This window comes from Dreissena polymorpha, chromosome 1, assembly GCF_020536995.1.
Source record: "Dreissena polymorpha isolate Duluth1 chromosome 1, UMN_Dpol_1.0, whole genome shotgun sequence".
NCBI lineage: Eukaryota > Metazoa > Mollusca > Bivalvia > Myida > Dreissenidae > Dreissena > Dreissena polymorpha.
Genome location: NC_068355.1, coordinates 81,347,337 through 81,371,138, shown reverse-complemented (window position 1 = coordinate 81,371,138; position 23,802 = coordinate 81,347,337). Strand labels below are relative to the sequence as shown.

General features: G+C 34.9%; 2 protein-coding genes across 7 annotated transcripts in view; one reads left to right on the top strand and one right to left on the bottom strand.

The window, feature by feature from the left end:
• The window catches only part of LOC127837709 (protein CASP-like), a 149,619-nt gene extending 137,756 nt beyond the window's left edge, over positions 1-11,863 (bottom strand). For all 5 annotated transcript variants that reach the window (XM_052365033.1, XM_052364991.1, XM_052365021.1 and 2 more), the window contains exon 1: positions 11,742-11,863. In XM_052365033.1, the coding sequence (XP_052220993.1) occupies positions 11,742-11,804 (63 nt within the window). In that variant the 5' untranslated portion in view covers positions 11,805-11,863. The remainder of the gene's footprint in view (positions 1-11,741) is intronic.
• A 152-nt stretch (positions 11,864-12,015) lies between these two features.
• The window catches only part of LOC127837690 (nucleoporin 88-like), a 42,145-nt gene continuing 30,358 nt past the window's right edge, over positions 12,016-23,802 (top strand). For both annotated transcript variants that reach the window (XM_052364972.1, XM_052364963.1), the window contains exons 1-4: positions 12,016-12,249; positions 16,224-16,393; positions 19,155-19,280; positions 21,030-21,302. In XM_052364972.1, the coding sequence (XP_052220932.1) occupies positions 12,022-12,249; positions 16,224-16,393; positions 19,155-19,280; positions 21,030-21,302 (797 nt within the window). In that variant the 5' untranslated portion in view covers positions 12,016-12,021. The remainder of the gene's footprint in view (positions 12,250-16,223; positions 16,394-19,154; positions 19,281-21,029; positions 21,303-23,802) is intronic.

The window sequence follows — 23,802 nt, the reverse complement described above, 5'->3', positions numbered from 1 at the left end:
TGTTCCCAAATGAAATATTTATGCTTTACTTTGATAAAACATTTTATGCCATATTTGACATCAAACTAAAAACTTCCTCTTAATATGATAAACTCAATTATAATATTCTTACATTTTTCTAAGAGAGATTTGCATATTCCAGGAAATGAATAATTTTACAAGTTTAAAAATGATTTGTGTTTCTAGTGCTATCATTGCATCAGATCTAAAGTACACAAATCCCTAGAAAATCCACTGAAGTACAGTCATGCTAAAAACACATGAACAAATCATGGCATTGTCATATAAGCTATGCTTAATAAATCTTGTAGATGTAAATACTTGGATTCAGTACTGTAGCCTGGGGAATGCCATGTGAAGCGCGCTAACTAATCACAAATAACAATGTAACAAATCCACTTCTGATTGATTTGTATAGATAGAAAACATTTGGTACAATCTTGCTGCTCCAGAGAAATTGAGAATGTTGGCAAATATGACAAAAATGAACATTAATTTCTGGTTGTTTAGTTTATCAAGAACACATTTTCTGCACACAGATCTGTTATGTACAGGTACATATTGAATTGATTGGAGGTTTTTATATTCCAGTTGGAGCAAATGCTATGGTAAGACTTGTGTTTTTTTACCAACACAAGCATAAAGGTGATTTCAATGGTGTGTCAGTTACATAACTTCTAGTATGATCTTCAATCTATTGTCCCCTCCATCTTTATCAACTTCTAGAGTTCAACATAATACAACAACAACACTTGTTAACCCTTAACCACTTACATACGTATTGTTATGCATTTTTAGTCTCTCAGAAAGTTAAATATTATTAAAGGCCTTTTTGTTACTAGATCCAAGTTTTAAAGATTTTAGTTCCAACTGTTAGATACTGATGACCTCAAACAGCATAAAACCTGAACAGACTGCGAGTTACTTGCAGGCTGTTCAGGTTTTATGCTGTTTGCACATAGCCATTTTCACTTTGCTTCTAAGTGGGAACGGGTTAAACTGAACAGAGGGCCTTAGGCTCTAAGGCACCCACCTGAGATGCAAAGAAATTAAACTGCCTAGTAGTATTCAAACAAATGGTTGCATAAAAACATGGAAGCAAAAATGCACCCCAAACTGGAAGATATGTTTTTCAACAAATTACTATCATTTTATTTATCAACCCAGATATTATGACAACACACGTATTAATATTCTGAATTATGAGTAGAGAGGGGAAGGGGGGAGGGGGAGGGGGAGGGGGAGAGGGGAGAGAGAGAGAAGAGAGATGAGAGGAGAGGAGGGAGGGCAGGGATGATGAGTGAGGTGATTTGGAGGGTGTGGTCTTATTTCTTTGGGGTTTTCTTTCTTGCTTTCTTTCTTTCTTTCTTTCTTCTGTCTCCTTTCTCTCTCTCTCTCCGATCCTTCTCTAGCTCCCGCTCTCTCGCTCTATGATATCTCCTCTCTATCGCATCTCCCTCTCTACTCTCTCTAGTTTTTATCACAAATCAGGTTTGTTGTGTTATTGAATTTGTGTTAACGATCATCCAACATAATACAGTTTATGAATTAAAGACATGCATACACACTTACAAAATATTTAAAAATATGTTAATAAGTCCCTTCATACCACACTCTACTGGGGGTAATTAAAGATATGTAAACAAGTTGCTTTAAAACTTAACATTACTGGTTTTACACGAACAAATCTGTTAGCATTGTTGTTTTTAAACTACAATAAATGGCGTTTATTAAATATCTGTTAACAAATCGCATTAAACAACATACCATTTGGGTATATGACAGATAAAACATTTATATTTATATGAAATGTTTGAATTGTAAATTAATTGTAAAACTTAATTTTGTAAATCAAACTTTTATAATTAAGCACTTAATAAAATAGGATTGATCTTATAAACTAAAAACTCCTCAGAGGTCTTAAATCAAGCAAACATCACTTCATGGCAAATGATACATTTGTCACTGAGACGACAAAGTATATTTAAATTCTTTAAATACCTGGTGTACATTTCAATCAATACAAATTATCTAAGGAGACTTATTGTTAAACTAGCAACAATAGTCGAACCATCTCGCTACCCTATCCTTCCAATTCGCAAGTTATTATGTAGTCTTCAATTTCAATACACTAAATCAAATTGCTAATGCACATGAAATGGTTGCTATGGGAACCAAATATCTCCATTGTAATCAATAGATCAATATTTACAATACAGGCTTTATCCTTCAATATAGCCCAGAGGTATTTAGAAAATTGTCGGCAAAAAGGAAGCAAACTCTGTCAAAAAGCGAAATGTGATCTTAAATATTGACAATCAATAAATTCAAACAGCAGGAAATTTGTACGAAACTGTAAATAATCTTACCAGCTAACTTATTTTTACATCCTGCAAACCAGCTATAGCACAGATTACAAAAACAATCAACATTATTACTGTCATCACTTGTGAGATAATATTCATGATAGTCTCACATAAAAAGCTTCATGTTAAACACACTGATTTCAGTGCTCCAGCTACGATTTTAAAAGGGCAGGGGGAATATTATGTCAAAAGGGCACTTTCAAGCGCCCAGTATTTTGTCAAAAGGGCTCTTCGAGAGCACGGTCGTATCCGGAATGCTCCCTGTTTGATTTTCATTTGTATATTATTCATAATTGTTAAAACGATATTTCCATTATCATTAAACCATGAAAAAAATGTATATATTGAGAAATAGATTAATATCAATGTATTACCTATGGTTGTAAATTGTCGGAAATTTAAAATCCCGAATATTAGGCCGGGGGGTCTGGTGACGCTGATCCCCAACAAAGAAAAAGGGCAGTGACCCCACCCTCAAGCCTTCACTAATTGTACTATTTTATAGTCTTTCTAGTTGCAATTTGTGGTGAATACTATGCATAATATTATAAATCAGACCGTCCGTATCACCGCATGTGTATTTGTCATTCTAGGTTTGTTTATTAAGGACGTCAAATATAAATTAAATCGGCAAAAAATGCAGTATCTGAAAACGACAATCTGAAAAATGTATACATGTTTTGCACATGAAATAAATGTGCATATGGTTTGAATGCAGAAAAACGAAAACCATTTACCTAGCAAAAACTTTAATTTGGTTAACATACTGTTTTACAATATGCTACTGAACTGCTTTACTTTGTTTATCGATCACTTAGAATATTTCATGACAGTTGCCATGTGCAACGTTTCGTTGACCTGTAAGATTTTCGGAAAGTAGCAAAGATTTTTCGTCACTTACTGTTCATGTCCGTGCCATATGCTAGCCAATCAGAAATAAATAAATAAAAAAACCGTCAAAATTGGTACCGAGCCCTTATTTCCAGAAAGACGATGAAGAGTTAACAAATATAATCATTTCGTTCGCAATTGATCGCGCTTACAAACGAAGTCCCCCCCAGCCCAAAATATCTAATCAGATTTAAATTGATCTCAAAACCGACCCTGGTTGGATGAAATATGGATTTTCCGGAATAATCCGGATAATTGACACCTCTGGAGATTAATAAATTATATTATGTCAAAGGAAGAATTTTTTACTTTTTTTTAATAAAAAGGGCAGGGCGGACCTCAGAAGGGCAAGGCGGAACTACGGAAGGGCAGTGTAGGGCACCCTTCCATTTAGGCCTAGCTGGAGCACTAGATTTACTTTCAAAACCTTTTTTAATTCTATTTTCACCACTGAATTCAGATCATGGAGAAATCAGCCAGTTTGTTTTATGAATGCTTTGTGTAGGTCAGAACAAGATGTTTTTAAAGCAACAGTTATCACAGATTCATGTGATATACTAGTTCAAAATTTAGATTCAAACCGAATAGCAACATACGTAGGTGCCACTATTTAAAATTAAGCAATACCCTTGAAATTTGAGAGGGACACATTATTGTTTGACACTAGCAGGAATCAGCTGGACAGGGGCTGGAATATAACAGGACCATCTAATCCAAACAGTATATACGTATATATATATATATATATATATATATATATATATATAGGGAGAAAGGTGTGTGAACAACCAGATACAAAGACATACAAACAGACATACATATTCCCATTTGAGACTTCGGCGTGTGCGCCTAGCTACGGTGCAGAACGAGACATACATACTATGAAATCCCCATCCCCAAAAAAAGGATGGTTCATTCACAGTTATATATCTCGCACTTACTCCGCAACACATCTCGACGTGGGAACAATTTTTACATACACAGAATGGACAATGTTACACACATAGACACTTACTTACAAACATGAAACCATAGTTGTATTAGGGCAAGATCCGATAAGGATTCTAAACTACCCTCACACTATGTTAGAGACACCGCGGAAATCCGTTGGATCAAAAAGATACAGTGAAATCATGAATATATTTGTGTATTAACAGGGAGATAATTATATTTACCAACAACGTCATTTCCTATTTCTGGGATCTATTAATGGATACTCGTTCACAGTCAATAATTAATATATAGGGAGAAAGGTGTGTGAACAACCAGATACACAGACATACAAACAGACATACATATTCCCATTTGAGACTTCGGCGTGTGCGCCAAGCTACGGTGCAGAACGAGACATACATATTATGAAATCCCCATCCCCAAAAAAAGGATGGTTCATTCAGAGTTATATATCTCGCACTTACACTGCAACACATCTCGACGTGAGAACAATTTTTACATACACAGAATGGACAATGTTACATATATATATATATATATAACTCTTTTAATGTAGATTGGGGTTGAAATCAGACTACTTCGGAAAAATTATCAGCACACGTTAAATGTGATAAAGAATCAAAACAAGCCTTCTGAGGAATTGTTTGCAAATTAAACAAACAATCGATCATTTCAAATCTGGATTCATTCATGTAGCAAAGAGGAGATTCCCAGAAAATACTGAAGATTTAAGATATTAAATCAGAGGTAAATTCTGTTTTAAAATGATCCTTGGCGATCATAAACTGATTAATTTGGTATTCGTGCCATTACTAACACAAAAAGGGATAGAAATGAAAGTATAGACTTGATCATGCCTATGTGTGATACTTTGGTGTGCTGTGTTAAATTAATGATGCTAAATATTTATTGGCAAAAAAAAATGTGAACAATTTTGTCAACTTAATAAATAACCCAATTAGATCCGATACTTTTTCCAAAGATGCCGGTATAACCAATGAGGTAAAAAAAAATTCATACATAAAAGCAAAACACTATTCAATTCAGTTTAACAAATTTGCTATGAAAGCCAAAATGATTTCTTCTTTCCAAATCTTAATACTTTTATATACTTAAGACACAATGAAATGCTGGTAATATAAAGAATACTGCATATATAAGCTAACCCTGATTCAGGGTATCAAATTTGTCTAACTCAACATTAAAATGATCATGTCCTCATCCAGAGGAGAAATTTTGATAACAAAATGTCATCAATACATGTTCTTTGGTAAAGAGGTTTGCAAAATGACTGATCATCAGACACTGAAACCAAACACCTCAGTCCCTAACAAATCACAATAGGACATTTTTTACCATTAAACGTCATATGATCAAGGTATCCGCTACAGATGCATAATAACAATTGGATAATTAAACAGACTTGAATGATTTCCCACTTTTTCAGATGAGAACAATCTACAGGTGATTGTTGGTGTTATCGCAAAATAAGACACAAATGAAAGGGAGAAAACTTCAATATTTATCAAATTGAACATTGTTGTCCGATTTGAATTGGAATGGGGCAATTGTGTTACATCTTTTAAAAAAAAATCATCTAAAAAATAACATTCTTTTAACCTGATAATGTTATTAAAATAAAAACTGATTATCGTGATAAAATTTTAAGAGGAATGGGTCCACCTGAAACATACATACCCAGTGTGTGTTTTTTTCGTTCAAAATTTGGGCGGGTATTCTCAAAAACTGGGCGGGTATTCTGCCTCATTCCGAATGTAAAAAAGTATAAGACTATTTCCCAATTTTGGTAAAAATTCAGCATTTTTTACCAATCCAAAGGGACCCAGCCCCTTTCCAAAAATGGTAAAAAAACACATCCACTGATACCTATTTAACTGAGTTACCATTTCAGATTTTTTTCTAAGATTTGAACTGATCATCTTGATTTGAATACACCTTGCCCAGATGAACAATCAAAGAATCAACCTTGATATTTTCAAGACAAACATTCAGAGCAAGTTTCATAAAGATTGGTTGGAACATTTGGCTTCTATTGATGAATCAAAGCTAGATGCCGGAAACTGGACATAGGGTGACTACAATAAATCAGGCCAGCTAAAAGGGTTCTTTAAAAAATCCAGTTAATCATTTAGGGTGACCACAATAAATCAGCCCAGCTAAAACAGTTCTATAAAAAATCCAATTAATCATTTCTTGTTACTGCACAGGAATAGTTCTCAGAATTTCTTCTTTTGTTAAAAAGTTGTCGTTTACAGGGATTTCAACCATTAAATAGCAACATCAAACCAGTGTATTTTAAATCACATATTTGTAACAAACTCTATCAAAGTTATTATGAAAATCATTACAAAACACTTTAAATTTAAACAATTTTATTGATGATAATCCATTTATGAAACAAATTGTGTAACATGTTTATTACACAAGATTGTTATTTACCATTGTTTTTTACTATTTTGAATATATGTCAAAATTGTTGATAATTTAAATAGTGCCATACTTAGTATTAAGAGAACTGAATGCCCAGTTATCAGCCCACAATAAATGCATTCAATTGAATACTTTTTACTTGTTTTGATAGTATGAATCAATTAACCCATGCATTTTTAATACTTTAATGACTCCGTGCATGTTCTGACTTTTGCCTTACATTAAAGCAAGATTATACCATTTTGTCAAAAATAAATGAATTTATATAAAATGTGTAAAAAACTTATTATATATATATATATTTCAATATAAAATAAAAGAAGGGCTGTTTGTAAAACATGCATGCCCCCCATATGGGCTGTCAGTTGTAGTGGCAGCCATTGTGTGATTAAGTTGTTTGTCACTGTGACCTTGACCTTTGACCTAGTGACCTGAAAATCAATAGGGGTCATCTGCCAGTCATGATCAATGTACCTATGAAGTTTCATGATCCTAGGCGTAAGCATTCTTGATTTATCATCCGGAAACCATTTTACTCTTTCGAGTCACTGTGACCTTGACCTCTGACCTAGTGACCTGAAAATCAAAAGGGGTTATCTGCCAGTCATGATCAATGTCCCTATGAAGTTTCATGATCCTAGGCGTAAGCATTCTTGAGTTATCATCCGGAAACCATTTTACTGTTTCAAGTCACTGTGACCTTGACCTTTGACCTAGTGACCTGAAAATCAATAGCAGACCTGTTTACCCTACCGATTGCTTCTCAGTAGTATGGAGGGCATCTCTCAGTAGTTTTGGGCTGTTGTCAGTAGTTTTAAACTTTTCAATCATTTTGAGCATTAAAACACCATGACTGGGTCACATACATGTATCAGTTTAACGGTACATAAAGCATTAAATGAATTTACTTGCTAATAATTTAATGTGTTAAGTGATTTTTTTTTTTGCTTTGATTTGTTACAGCCTGTGCCATTTGATTTGGGAAAATTAGCGGGATAAACCATGAAATTGGAAAAAATAGCGTGATAAACCATAAAATTGGGATACATTAAGCATTATACATATGATTATAAGTAACAGAATTATTATTGTTTTTAAGTGCATGTTTGACAGCATTTTATATTATAAAGTGCTGCTTCAATGTCTTCTTACAATGAAGACAATATTTAGTTAATATCCATCCACATGCATATTAAACTTGCAATAATCTTTCGATTCTTAAATACACCATTTGATCATAAGCTCTTTAAGAGTAGCTGTTAATTTAATTCAGTATTTTTTAAATTAAATATCATAAGGGGAAAACATAAACAAATATTGACAAACACCCTTTAGTGTTCTTGTTGTGTTAATGATGTATTAAATGGAGTAAAAATAATATATTTTATTTGTTTACCTTTCAATATCTTGCACTTGACAACCTCAGTTCAATGCTATTTCATTTAACTGTACAGCGCAACAAACATAATAAAGCAGAATATGCATATGAATCTGAGTATACACAGATCCACTTTTTTTTTATCTCAAACGTAGTATGTTGCGTTAATTTACACACGCATTAAATTATTCCCTAATGACCATATGATATCCGTTGTTAATTTGAATGGAATTTATTATTTTCGCCGTTAATCGCAATTTCTCTTCTGCTTGCCGCCATCTTGGACGTGTGTAAAAACAGGCGTGCTCAATCTCGATACATCGACTATCGTCTGTATTCTCCGCAATAGAGAGAGGTGTGTATACTGGATAGCCACGTAAAATCGTATATATTCGGCTAAATTTGCGAACTAATACGCAAGTCAGTTGTCGTTCGGTGACGACTCGACAAGGTCGATCAGCACTCATTCCCCGGGAGGCTTGAATATCAACGTTGTTTACTACGCAAGCGCCAAAATGATTATGATTGATAAATTACCCATTAAGACCGAAAATAAGCGAAAGTACGATTAAAAACTGAAATTTGACCATTTTGATCGATGGATCCGTAGTTTTTCAGTACAAATCAGTAGTGCGTAGTTTAGCCAAATAATCCGTAGTAACTACGGCGAATCCGTAGAAGTAAACAGGTCTGCAATAGGGGTCATCTGCCAGTCATGATCAATGCACCTATGAAGTTTCATGATCCTAGGCGTAAGTATTGATGAGTTATCATCCGGAAACCATTTTACTATTTCGAGTCACTGTGACCTTGACCTTTGACCTAGTGACCTGAAAATCAATAGGGGTCATCTGTCAGTCATGATCAATGTACCCATGAAGTTTCATGAACCTAGGCGTAAGCATTCTTGAGTTATCATCCGGAAACCGTTTTACTGTTTCAAGTCACTGTGACCTTGACCTTTGACCTAGTGACCTGAAAATCAATAGAGGTCACCTGCCATTCATAATCAATGCACATGTGAAGTTTCGTTATCCTAGGCCTAGGCGTTCTTGAGTTATCATCCGGAAACCATCTGGTGGACGGACCGACCAACAGACCGACGGACTGACATGTGCAAAACAATATACCCCCTCTTCTTCGAAGGGGGGCATAAATAGTTGATAGTACATGTATATATAATTATTTCCAAACCAGTTTTCGCGCACCGATAAACAAAAAACTGGTTGGCTCAAAGAAATTTTGGGACAGCGCTAGCCCTGGTAGATAGACCCCACGACACCAGTACATAATATAATCTGCAAATGTGGTCCTAAACTGCATGCATCCAAAAACAAGTCACTGTGACCTTGACCTTTGACCTAGTGACCTCAAAATCAATAGAGGTCATCTGCCAGTCGTGATCAATGTACCTATGAAGTTTCATGATCCTAGGCGTAAGCGTTCTTGAGTTATCATCCGGAAACCATCTGGTGGACGGACGGAGACCCCACGACACCAGTACATAATATAATCTGCAAATGTGGTCCTAAACTGCATCCGAGAACGAGTCACTGTGACCTTGACCTTTGACCTAGTGACCTCAAAATCAATAGGGGTCATCTGCCAGTCATGATCAATGTACCTATGAAGTTTCATGATCCTAGGCGTAAGCGTTCTTGAGTTATCATCCGGAAACCATCTGGTGGATGGACAGACGGACTTACCTACCGACGGACCGACATGTGCAAAACAACATACCCCTTCTTCTTCGAAGGGGGGCATAATAATATACGTTCAGAAGAACATGTGTCGAAAAATGCCAAATAAGACAGATATTTAATTCTGAAATCGAAAACGGCTGAACAGTCGAATTCGCCAGCATGTATATCATGCATGTACGATGTGAATCTAAACTTAGTTTAACGGTTCATTTTAAATTCCTGCAACAATATATATTCATACGACACACGAACACTTACTCTGGTCCTAATAAAAAGACGAATGCTTCGGATATTGTAGGAAAATAGGTTCGTCACAATCAGCTTGGGGCGCTAATTTGTCTTTGCTGCATTTTATGAAATTCGTATTTAAAGTATAATTTTTCTTGCCTATTTTGTGTTATTGTACATGTAACATATTTTATCAATATATTACAATTTAACACATATAAAAAATCATATAATCTCGCATTAACATTGTGCATGGGAAAAGTAAGAAGTCTTTGTAACATCTGTTATAATTGTGCAGGCTAGCTTACTGTTCCATTGATGTTAACATTATTTGATAAGTTTGGTTATATGTGATTGTTTAACATGTGCAAACCAATGTTTTTATGTATAAATAAAGCTTATTAAGACTTATGAAGTTACTTATTGTTATTTATGTATTTACATACTTTTAAAAGTAATAATATAGTCAATGACATTGATGTTGTAAGGTTTCTCAGACGATTGTCATAATTAATAAGGTTGGAATAACTGACTATTTTCGCACCGCGAAAAAGTGGCGACAACTTTTTTTGGGCCAGTGAAACCCCTGCTAATTGTACGTAACAACCTTATTGAAAACATCAAAACAATGAGCGATTTAATTTTCATGATGTAGTAAGGGGTTTGCTCTTCAAATTTTCAACTAAATTATTATTTGTTTGCATTCATTTCACATTTTGCCGGTCGCCAGGACCGACATTTTTGTTAAACTTGCCGGACCAAATGGAAATCTGCCGGTCAGGACCGGCGGACCAGCAATTTCTCCAAGCCTGTAACATATAGTTTGTTCTAATAACACTTGTTTTATCTCTTCAATACTTGCAAATTCTTTTTTATAAATGTGTAGTAATTTCTGTTATAAATTAAATAAGATGCATTTAACAATGCAAAATATCACACAAACTGTGTACTCAAAATTGCAATTTTCAGCAAGTTAAGTTATAATAGTTGTATTGTCAGCTGTTTGAAATTCACATAAACTATGTGAAGTTGAACTTAATGGTATTCATATTAGAATAAGGAAGTTCAATAGATATTTAACATGTAAACACTTGATAAAGTTGTTAATAAAATTGGATACACTAGTCTGACTTGAAAATTTACTCTATGTATGCAAAGATTTTGTCATGTTGGTACATAACTAAACATGTCGAGCATGTTATGACAGATAAAAAAGGTCAATATAATTGGCAGATTTAACATGTCAAACTGTGTGAGCAGAATATTTTTGTTTAAACAGATTTAACGGAAATGCTAACTACATGCTGTGTTTTACCAATCAATTCAATCAAATGTCATATTTACTTACATATAACTGTTAGCAATACCAGTTATCATGGAACATGCAGTTTATTGTAAATACTTGAGATATCTGCGATCACTGAACATGTGACAATTTTCCCTTCGATCTATTGTTTGTTATCTCGGTCTTGGACAGGCAATATCTAAACTGATAGTAAACCATTTGAACGCAACAATGTGATACATGCCACCTGTTTTACCTTATATTGAAAAAAAAATTAACCCCTGCAAAGTTATAAAATATATTTGAATAATTTAACTAAGAGAAAGAAGAATTCCTATTAAAAAAACAATGAAATGAAATCCAATGAAAATTCTAGTTTTCTGACTGGCCTCGTTGCGACGGAAGTTATTAAATTACCATCAGGACAAATGTTTTATTAAAATATCAATAATGTACAAAACACATCGTCTTGAAGGTGTCTTTACCTGTAGTTCTTGTAAATCGAACTTTTGCCAAAATTCTAACATCGACTGCACACTGGCAGCCATATTGTTCTTCAATTAAATTGATCACATGACCGTAAAGCTTTAATCTAGATATGATTAATAGAGTACATAATAGATAAGTGTCTTAGAACGAAACTGATTAATACTTTAAAAATATATTTATAAAGAAAAACACGTTTTATTCTTAAAATATATACTAATGTACTTGTCACAAAACATTAAAATTTAGCATCGTTTTCATTAGAGATTGTTTTTCAAAATGGCCTCTGTTGACAAATGGCGCACATGTTTAAACGAGAAAAGTTTTTGCAAGTTTATCCGTGAAAACAATGCCAATGAGTCCAACAGAAAGGCGAAGACTGAAGCCAAATGTCTCATTGCAGTTAACGACTATGATTTATTTATATGGGATAACGCGTCATGCCATCTTATATATTTTAAGTTGCAGAACATTGACGATTGTGCTGAAAAGAGAAACCGAAACCAGGTAAAGAAAATGTCATGCTTTTGTTGTTTTTACGGATTATATTAAAGAAACACTATAAATCACAAAGGCTACATATTTTTATCCTAATTTCATGTTTGTTATGATTCAATAAAAACATGAAATATAAGTCTGCCAATTGCTTCCGTTGTTCTGACTCACAGGAAAGAAGCCCATAGTATTATTATTTTATATATATCGTACTATTCCCTTATTTCCAGCATGACCTTATTTCGATCACTTTGTTTACATTAGGAATGCAGCTCTCGTGATGACGACACGGGCATGCGCTCCAAGTATTTAGTTTTTCTAACATTACTTCGCTTGAAAATAATTACAGACACGGCTTAAATAAGGAAAAGAAATTGCATTTAAAAATCTTACTTCAACTGAAATAATCCAAATGTATGCATTTTTTTCGGTACTCTTCATTAACCTAGCACAAAAATTGCAGACCACTGCGCTAGTGTAAACACATACTTTCATGTATTTGATTTATTTTGAATAAAATTCTTTTACTTGTTCATGATTCCCAGAAAATTTTGCAAGGAACAATCTGTGCAGGTACATCGCGAAAATAGGTGACATCTTATATCCACATGTTCAGTGGGTATACCCTGTTCCGATTGGATGATAATTTTATCAACTCTTTTAATATTAACATATATGCCGAAATTTAATTTGAACAAATTTCATTTCCCGAGCACTTTTTCGTGTCGATGTTGCTCAACATAAGATTGACCGATAAAACAGAAACTTGTTAAATGGTAAATAGAAGTTATAAAAAAAGTTAAAGTAATCTTTCAGTTTCTCTAAATTTGTTCAGTGAATCGAAATTTCGAAGTTTTGTTGATCTCATGCCTATTGCAATGGAGTACTCTAGCTTTTTGGATGTGACCTCTCGACTCAAGGTAAACAACGCGCATAGTGTTCAGTGTTTTTTTTTATGGCAATTTCGGGGCCGATATTCGGCCCCATTCCCCTCAAAAAAGAGTTTATATTTTCCCCCCATTTTGTAAAAAAAATCCACTGCAGAAGTTTAAAAAAAATAAAATAAAATAATAATAATATTTTTTTTAGAATTAAAGAACTGTCTCATAATCATGATAAATATATCTCAAATTTATTTCAAAAACAACTAACAAAGTATATAGCTATAATTTATATTATTTTGAATTATTATAAAGAGTTGTATTAAATAGTTTTTCCCAAATCAGTGGACTTTTCACATTAATTGCATTTTTCTCCCAAAATGGCAAAGAAAAGGCCTGATGTATCTATATTATGTCAATATTTGTTGATAAAATCATTCCAATTTGGTCCATTTTATTGATAAAAAATGCTTAAATTTGCCATTTTATCGATTTAAAAGATCCCAATTAGACTCAAAATGGCTAAGAAAACTGAGACTGTGCATGAAGGCTGAACTGTCTGAAACTTAATTGAAAAAATCATTGATATATATTTTAATTTTAAGAAAAAGGACAAAGACATTCAGCTGTGAATATTATATTCATACAAACATGTGTATTAATATAACAAATATCATTACATATAAATAAGTGAATTTTTAATTTTCCACTTTTCTTAAAAACGACGAATTTTTTCCCCTTTGGACGGGCCCCGCCACCATTCCCCTATAAGTAAAAAAAACACTGGTGTTTGTCATTTGCGGGTGTGTATGGAACTATTGGCTTTGCGTGGTTAAACACTCTGTAAATAAACAATTTTGACATGGATTCAACAGGAATGAAATAAATCTTTTGAGGTACATAGTTTATTGCGGCATTGTTTGAATTATTTCAGAAATTATTTTAGTTGTTTCCTTAACCGCTTGACTCAAGGTAATTGGAGGATATATATATATATACATGTATCTATGCTTAAATAGAAACAAGGAGTGGTGCAACTTCATTTGTCGTAAAACTAGACCATCTTTACTGTAAACCATGTAACTAGAAGCCGATTCATGTCAACCGATACCAGGTGACTAGAATCGGCTTGAAGTCACCCCTGGGTGACATGAATGGGCTTTTAGTCACCCCCGGGTGACTTCAAGCCATTTCAGGTCGACAATGACCCAATGAGCACTATTATAGCATATATATATTAAAAAAATACTATGGGCTTCCCTCCTGTGTTCGATCTGACCTTAAATAAAAATGTCACTTCTTATATTTTCTGACTATGGGACATAAAGTTATGGCAAAAAACAACATATGTAGCACAGTCTACTTTGACACAACTTACATAACGGTACACAATAATTTTCTGATTTTACTTTTTTCCAATGTTATACTCTTTACAAATCTTATTGTATATTTTTCCGTTGGAACTGTATGTCTTTTTATGCCCCCTTTCGAAGAAAAGGGGGTATATAGTTTTCGCACTGTCTGTCAGTCTGTCACACTTTTCGTGTCCGCTCTCTAATTCAAATAGTGTTTATCCGATCTTTACGAAACTTTGTCAGAAGTTGTATCTAGACAATATCTAGGTCAAGTTCGAATATGGGTCATGCCGGGTCAAAAACTAGGTCACGGGGTAGAACAAACAAATCCAAGGGAAGTAATAAGCTTTAAATGGACATAATTATCTGACCTGCCAAATGATATATTTTTGTTAAATTAATCAAAGCGGTGCAGAAACCGGCAGCAACAGTAGCGGATCCGTGGTCTAGTGGTAACACACTGGCTTCACAATCCAGAGATCGCTGGTTCGATCCCCCGCTGCAACTAATCTACTAACTCGTCTTTCGCATGAGACGTTAAACCGAGGTGCAGTGTACTAGGTGCTATACACCGGGCACTAAAAAGACCCAGGGTCACCTCTGGAACGGGGTGTCTCCTGTATCTTGCACTATCCCCCGTAACCAACTAACACGTCTTTCTGGGGGCGATTGCCATATGGGAGACAATCCCGGTGCACTCGATAAAAAACAAAAACAAACAAAAAACAAAACCGGCAGCATTGTGTTTCTGACAAACACATCGTGGTAAAAGGTCAAGGTCATCCTTCAAGGTCTAAGGTCAAAAATACAAATTCAAGGGAAGTAATAAGCTTTAAAGGGAGATAATTATTAAATATTGAACATTGCAACTTGATATTTGGCATGCATGTGTATTTCATGGAGGGCATGCATGTGTATTTCATGGAGCTGCACATTTTGAGTGGTGAATCTACAGTCACAGTAGTGGCTTTTAATTATTTGCTACTAAAAATAGAGATTTGTTAGAGACAATAACATTAAGGGAAGTAATTTATATAATTATAAATCTCAGAATATATATTTCCTTACCAAGAATTTAAGTTCTTTTCTCAGTCACTGTACAGATTTTTTATTTTGATTATTTATAACTCAAATGATTGATTTGTCAAAGTTTTTTTTTAAATGATTATCATTTCTTTCCTGTACTAATTTGTGAATGGTAGGGTTTATTATTACATAGATACCTGTGGACTTATGTCCATAGATACATGATGAACTCTGTCTATGATCTCTTTGATAAACCACAGGCCTTGGTTGTCATTGATGTCTGACATGGTCTTTTTTGACTTTCTACAGACCCCCCCCCCCCCCGGTTGGATTGGACAAAATCCAAGGGAAGTAATAAGCTTTAAAGGGAGATGATTTCTATACCTGCCAAATGATAAATAGAAATTTTATTTCAAAGCCGCGCAGTAGGGGGCATTGTGTTTCTGACAAACACATCTCTTGTTTAAATAGTAAAACACATTCATATTTTTCACATGCATAATTTAGGCCAGTGAAGTTTATCACTTGTCTGTAAATTGTTCATCTTTGTACAAAAGTCTTGCCATATTTATTGACAGTCTTCTGGTGCCCTTGTTTTAATCCATTTCCTCTATATATTTTTCTTCAGCATTTTTAAATTCAACATTGTTTTATGATTTTCAGCTAACAACAACACTAGTCATGGAAGCTCTAAAATTAGTGATTGTGCAATCTATATTTCTAGATTTTGCTGTGTACAGACCCACCCAGGTTTGATGTGGACTGTCTAGTGTGGAACCTGGCGCGGACTCACCTGGCCCTCTGGGGTCAGCTAGGGGTCACAGTGCTAGAGTTGCCACAGAAATGGGGCAAGTATGCTGAGTTCCATGGAGGCAAGGACACTGTGACCTGCAAGTAAGTCAGCAAACACCTTAGCCTGTAGGGGTGTTATTTTTATGCTCCGAAGGAGGGCATATAGTGATCGGACCGTCCGTCTTTCCGTCACACTTTGCGTTTAGGTTTCGCGTTTAGGTTTCTAAAAATGCTCATAACTTCTATGTCTCTTCAGATAGCAACTTGATATTTGGCTTGCATGTGTATCTCATGGAGCTGCACATTTGAGTGGTGAAAGGTCAAGGTCATCCTTCAAGGTCAAAGGTCAAAAAACAAATTCAAGGGAAGTAATAAGCTTCAAAGGGAGATAATTATCTGTACCTGCCAAATGATAAAAAATAAAATAAATCAAAGAGGCGCAGTAGGGGGCATTGTGTTTCTGACAAACACATCTCTTGTTTATGATTGAAATACTGTTTTGATGCCCCCGGTAGGAGTGCATATAGAGATCAGACTGTCCGTCCGTCTGTCCGTCTTTCCGTCACACTTTGCGTTTATGTTTCGAAAAATGCTCATTACTTCTATGTCCCTTGAGATGTAACCTTCATATTTGGTATGCATGTGTATATGGACAAGGCCTTTCCATACGCGCAAAAAATTTGACACCTTGACGTTGAACTTAGGGTCCGCATTTAGGTTTCGAAATCTATGTTTAGGTTTTGAAAAATGCTCATAACTTCTATTTCCCTTGAGATATAACCTTCATATTTGGTATGCATGTGTATATGGACACGCACAAAAATGTTGACCCCTGTGACCTTAACGTTGAACTTAGGGTCCGCGTTTAGGTTTCGAAATCTGCGTTTAGGTTTCGAAAAATGCTCATTACTTCTATGTCCCTTGAGATATAGCCTTCATATTTGGTATGCATGTGTATATGGACAAGGCCTTTCCATACGCACAAAAATGTTGACCCTGTGACCTTGAACTTAGGGTCCATGTTTAGGTTTCGAAATCTGCGTTTAGGTTTCGAAAAAAGCTCATAACTTCTATCAAGCGTTTATAGGGGGCATAAGTCATCCTATGGTGACAGCTCTTGTTGGATCAATGTTCAAGGAGTCTAAATTTATGGAAATATCATTATGGTCCCTGGCAAAATCACTTAGATCAGTCTGCAAAATTAACTTTTTATGCCCCCTTTCTAAGAAAAGGGGGTATATTGTTTTCACACTGTTCCTCAGTCTTTCAGTCTGTCACACTTTTCGTGTCCGCTCTCTAATTCAAATAGTTTTCATCTGATCTTTACCAAACTTGGTCAGAAGTTGTATCTAGACAATATCTAGGTCAAGTTTGAATATGGGTCATGCCGGGTCAAAAACTGGGTCACTTAGTGCATTTCAAGGATTTAGTATGGTGTCCACTCTCCAATTGAAGTAGATTTCATCTGATCTTAACCAAACTTGGTCAGAAGTTGTAACTAGACAATATCTAGGTCAAGTTTGAATATGGGTCATGCCGGGTCAGAAACTAGGTCACGGGGTCACTTAGTGCATTGCAAGGATTTAGCATGGTGTCCGCTCTCTAGTTAATGTGGCTTTCTGATTTATGTTGATATTCTAAGACATTTTTATGCCCCCGAAGGAGGCCATATAGTGAGCGGACTGTCCGTCCGTCTGTCCGTCCGTCACACTTTGCGTTTGGATTTAGAAAAATGCTCATAACTTCTTTGTCCCTTGAGATAGCAATTTCATATTTGGCATGCATGTGTATATGGACAAGGCCTTTCCATACGCACACAAATTTTGACCTCTATGACCTTGACCTTGAACTTAGGGTCCGTGTTTAGGTTTCGAAATCTGCGTTTAGGTTTCGAAAAAAGCTCATAACTTCTACCAAGCGTATATAGGGGGCATAGGTCATCCTATGGTGACAGCTCTTGTTTGTCTTCATAGCAAAACTTTGAAAATGTCATAGCCAGAGAAAATTTTTCATAGCCAAAAGCCTTCAGTTTAAACAATGATGACCTTAGCAGAACAATAAAAGTGTAATTCTTGGCAGCAGGTATTTACCAGTAAAAATACAAAGCCGGTGCTCACGGGTATTGATCTTTATGAATGATAAACACTGTTACGGTTATTTCGTAATTTCAAATCTATTAATAATACACATTCAACCGTTTTACTTAATTTATAAAAACCCTCTCATTATTATTTCATTTATTGGCATAGAATGCAAGTTCAGTTTACCAAAAGTATTACGACATCTTAAATACTCGAGCCGGACTTTACACTCTCTATGACATCTAAGGGAGATCACTAATTATAGAAAACTAACAGAAGTAAGAATTTATACCTGAAATGCGTAAATTGATTATTTATTGGTTTATTTTCTCGTGTTTTTTTTTCATCGCAATTCAGGGCGATCTATATTCAATTTTTCTATCGCCAGAGCCGAGAGTTAATCGCATTGGAATGGTTTGCTGCTGTTGTTTTTTATAAGCAGGACATATGTCTTCCTTAGAAAATTTCATCTTAGGACCCTGAGATGGAATCAATTGATGTAAAAAGAAAATGCTTTGAAAGTTTTAATTTTTGAAAATATCTTATTTATTTTAAATTATATTCTTTGACTGTAACAAGGGTAAATTTATTTAATAAGATTATAAAATGTCCCAATGTTTAAAAATGTAATTAATTGAACTAACTAAACTGCAAGTTGAGAATGTCCTTCACTGTGACACAATATAAATTATTGATCAAATACATTGTTTTTTGACCATATGTCTATTCTTTTTTTGTGTGGATATATCAATGTCACTGTTGCTTTCCTTGCGCCCCTACAGGTGTGTGAGTGTTGGGGAACACTACTTCTCCATCCATGCAGGTGTGAGGCTGTTGCATGTAGCATGGCACCCAGGCAGCACTGGAGATACACATATAGTCTTCCTCACTTCAGACAACATCATAAAGTAGGCAAGATCTTTTGTAAACTGTGCATTTATTGATTTAGTAGTAGTCTGTTGGTGTCACATTTCTGTGAGATAGAGAGTACAGAGTGCAGAATCATGTGACAAGAGTGCAGAATCACGTGACAATGTGGGGTTACAATTGAACGTTAGTGAATGTAAACACACTAATATGTGGTGCTTTTCTTCAAATAACTTTTTTATACAATTTTTCTTAACAATTTCAACTAGTGTAAAAATTCATTTTATGCAGCTTATGGCAATGAGAAATACATCAGAATTACTTAATTTAATAAGCTTGTGTTCTTGGCCAAATTTTTTATGTGTAACGCATCATGTTCTCTGTTATGCTGCACACAACACGGAATTTTGGCACCAATATCAGATGTATTCAATAATTTATTCTTAAATCTTGAGATATTGACACAAAATGCAAGAACAGCTGTCTTTTATGCACTAAAGATTTTTGCAAATGTATTTCAATAAATTGAGACACTGTAATTACTCAAAGTTTTCGGACACCCTCTTTTTTAGGAAAAATAATTATTTTTCATGACTTAATTTTTGGACTTAAGAGTTTTTGTCCATTTTTAATGTCCCTTAATTTTCGGACAGTATATTTTACTACTCTGTTCTCCAGATTTTTGCCCTGTTTTTGCTTATTTTGTGCCACTTCGATCATAGATTTTTACAACCAGATTTAGATGATAAAACCTTGCAGACGCATGCTTTTGATGGCAGTTGACCATTACATTTGCCTTATTGGGAAAATACCCATGTATACCGTTAGAAAATAATGGAACAAAACAGCATTTGAAACAATCGCATCATATTAAGGAAGCAGAATGTTCTCTGTTTTACTTTTTTGTTCAATATCATATCAGGCAAGATTTAGCAAAGCTGTGAAGTATTTCTTTTTTTAAAGCAGAAAAAGAAGAGTTTATCACAAGAAAATTATTGTACATTGATTGATTGCTTTTAATTCTATATAATTATAATTTTCTGACACCTTAATTTTTGTCTCAAAATTTTTGTACACATGTACATTTTGAATATATTTCGTATCTAAATTTTCAGACACAATAAAAATAATTATTTAAGTGTCAAGGAACGTGAGTAATTAGGGTATTTGCAAAAATGAAGTTCTGAACGGTGTGTTTTCATTCTGTCCAGCCCGTGTGTAGCCTCCTGTGAACCCTGTTGATCATGCACCCTTGTGTATTTATTTGCTTATTTGGTAATACATCAAATTTGTTACGTATTATATTGTGAAATATTTCTGAGTGTAGTTACATAATAATTATGTACACAAGACGTTGGGCGATTGAAAATGTGCCTTTTCCTCACTTAACTGATAATATCATTATGTTTCACATTATCACACCAAAGGTGAACACATTTTATTTTTATGAAATACTTGTGCTAGTAGCTTTTAAGATGTTTTATGCCAGCACTGTTTTCTTGTTTGATGTGTGCTGTAATACTGCAGGGTTTCCATACTCTATACATGTACCATGATCAGTAATATTCTCTGCCTAAATGTTAATTATTAATTCTATTGTGTGCCTTGAAACATGAGCTCAGTACCTATTTTGCCGCCATTGTCAATAGCATACATCTGATCAACTCTTCTTACAAGTGATAATATAGTATCATAACAAGGGATCAAAAATTAAATGTAATGCGGAACATTATTTTTAAGTTCCTCACAATAATTTACATTATAGCTATGCTGTTAACTATATCCTGCAGTGTGTATGACATCCTCGATCCTGAGCGCCCCACCCAGACCCTGTACCTTGGGGACGGTGAGCCATCAATCATCCTCTCACAGACCCGCCCCTCCACAAGCTGCGCCCTTGGTGATAATGTCGTCTGCTTTGACTTTGGTCCTCCCGTTGAGGTGTTTAAGAATGCAGGGTCAATGAAGGGGTCCAAGGGGTCAGCAGGTCTCACTGTGTGGCCCCTGTACTGTGTACGTGGAAATGGGGACGTGATTGTTGCTTATTCAGATCTGGCAGCAAGGTAGGTGGCTCAATCATATATATTAAAAGAATCTTAATATGGTATCAAAAGAAACGCAAGCTGTCTCGGCTAGCAAGGTTCAGAGTAAAATCTAACAAAGGTTTATAGTGATAGAGTCTTATTAAACACAGTTACATTGTCCAGTTGAAGACAGTTACAGATTAAACTCAAACAAAGTTACATAGAAAAGTTGAGGTAAGGTACAAAGTCAAGTTGAGCTAATTTTCATAGTCAATATGGGTACATAGTCAAGGTCGCCGTGGCATAATGGATATGGTGTCCACCTAGCTATTGGGTAGGTAACAGGTTTGATCCCCACTAAAGGAGCGTTCTTTAGATTTCCCCCAAAGACACCAACTGGTTCTAGGCCCAAGAAACGGAATCGAGAGTGTTTCAATAAGCCTGATATTTTTGATGCAATCAAGCTTAAATAATTTGGTCTAAACAAAGTTGAGCTAATGTACATAATGAATTTTACCATGTATATTGCGCAACCATGTACAAATGTATAACGCGCATCCTGTTTATTTAATTCTTATATAGGGAAAAACAGAAATCAGAGAAAACCGGCAAATCGAACCAAAAATGGCCGGCATTTTACTATTGTTCAATTAGATAATAATCAGAAAAACTAATTTTGTTTTCAAAAGAAGAAGCGTAACTATGATAAGGAGCATGGGTTGCATAGCAATTTTTTTCTGACAATTTTGTACTTTTCTACTCACAAATAAATAGTCCTCATTTTGTGTAAATCCTTTGTACTGATTAAAATGATATTTAAATAAGAATTCATGTATATCATGTCATTCTTCCTTGGGAAAGCCTTGGCTTAAAATTTGAACACAGAATAAAAACTTGGTAGCACAGAGGAGACAACTTACTAAAAGATCTTTACGTTTGGTTAAACAAATCTTTGGGCATTTTATGAAGTGGAATGCTGAATAAAAACCTTTTAGAGCAGGTGAGACAACTTATTCTAAGATCTTTACTTTTAGTTAAGAAAATTATAGGGCATTAAAAAAAGGTTTAAACTTTTTATTTAAATTAAGAACAAGCTGTTTACGACTAAATTCTTGTTTGGAAAGTGGGTCTATTGTTTGTCGCACTAGAAATGTGTGAATGTTATGTACCATGAAGGTGCCAAAAATCTGTACAAAACAGGGAAAAAGACCTAGTTCACACCTACCTTTACCAGCTATGGGTTATTTTTACAACAACCCAACGTAAGCTGAAGAAGTGCATGAAACGCGAACAAAAACTGAGACATTTTTGCTTATTTTATTCAAATATTTAGTTTTTGTCAAAAACTGTTGCAACCCAGTTCATACCTACCATTACAGTTTTTAGCTCACCTGAGCACAACGTGCTCATGGTGAGTGTTTGTGATTGCCTTTTGTCAGTTGTGCGGCGTCAACGTTTTGCCTTGTGAACACTCTAGAGGCCACATTTAATGTCCGAACGTCATGAAACTCGGTCAGAACATTTGTCCCATTGATACCTTGACTGAGTTCGAAACTGGGTCATGCTGGGTCAAAAACTAGGTCACTGGGTAAAAAACAGAAAATCCTTGTGAACACTGTAGAAGTCACATTTGATGCCCAATCTTCATGTCACTTTGTCAAAATGTTTGTCTAAATGATATGTTGGTTGAGTTCAAAAATGGTTTCGGTCCGTTGAAAAACATGGCCACCAGGGGGCATGGCAGTATTCCTTATATGGCTATAGAGAAACCTTGTGAACACTCTAGAAGTCACAATTTTTGCCCAATCATCACGAAACTTAGTCAAAACATTGGTGTCATTGATATCTCGGACAAGTTCGAAAATGGTCCAGATCGGTGAAAAAACATGGCCGCCAGAGGGCGGGGCAGTTTTCTCTATATTTCCTTATATGGCTATAGTAAAACCCTGTTAACACTCTAGAGGCCACATTTATTTTCCGATCTTCATGAAACTTGCCCAGAAGATTTGTCCCAATAATATCTTGAACGAGTTCGAAAATTATGCCAGTTGGTTGAAAAACATGGCCGCCAGGGGGCGGGGCATTTTTCCTTATATGGCTATAGTAAAACCTTGTTAACACTCTAGAGGCCACATTTATTGTCCAATCTTCATGTTATTTGGTCAGAAGATTTGTCTTATTGATATCTTGGATGAGTTCGAAAATGGTCATGTTTGCTTTAAAAACATTGTTGCCAAGGGGCGGGGCATTTTTCCTTACATTGCTATATATGGCTATAGTAAAATCTTGTTAACACTCTAGAGGCCACATTTATAGTCAGGGCCAGTATTCACCAACCGATAATTAGACTTAAGAATAAAGAATAGACTTAGAACCAAGAAAACTGTGTGTAGTGTTTGAATATATACAGGGCTCCACTGGTGATTATTTCATTAAAAAAATGTTCTTTATGAAGAATAATATAGAAAGAGATGTTTACTGCAGAATTTGACTCAAAATTAAAGAAATTCTTGAATATTCTAATTTAAAGAATTTTCTT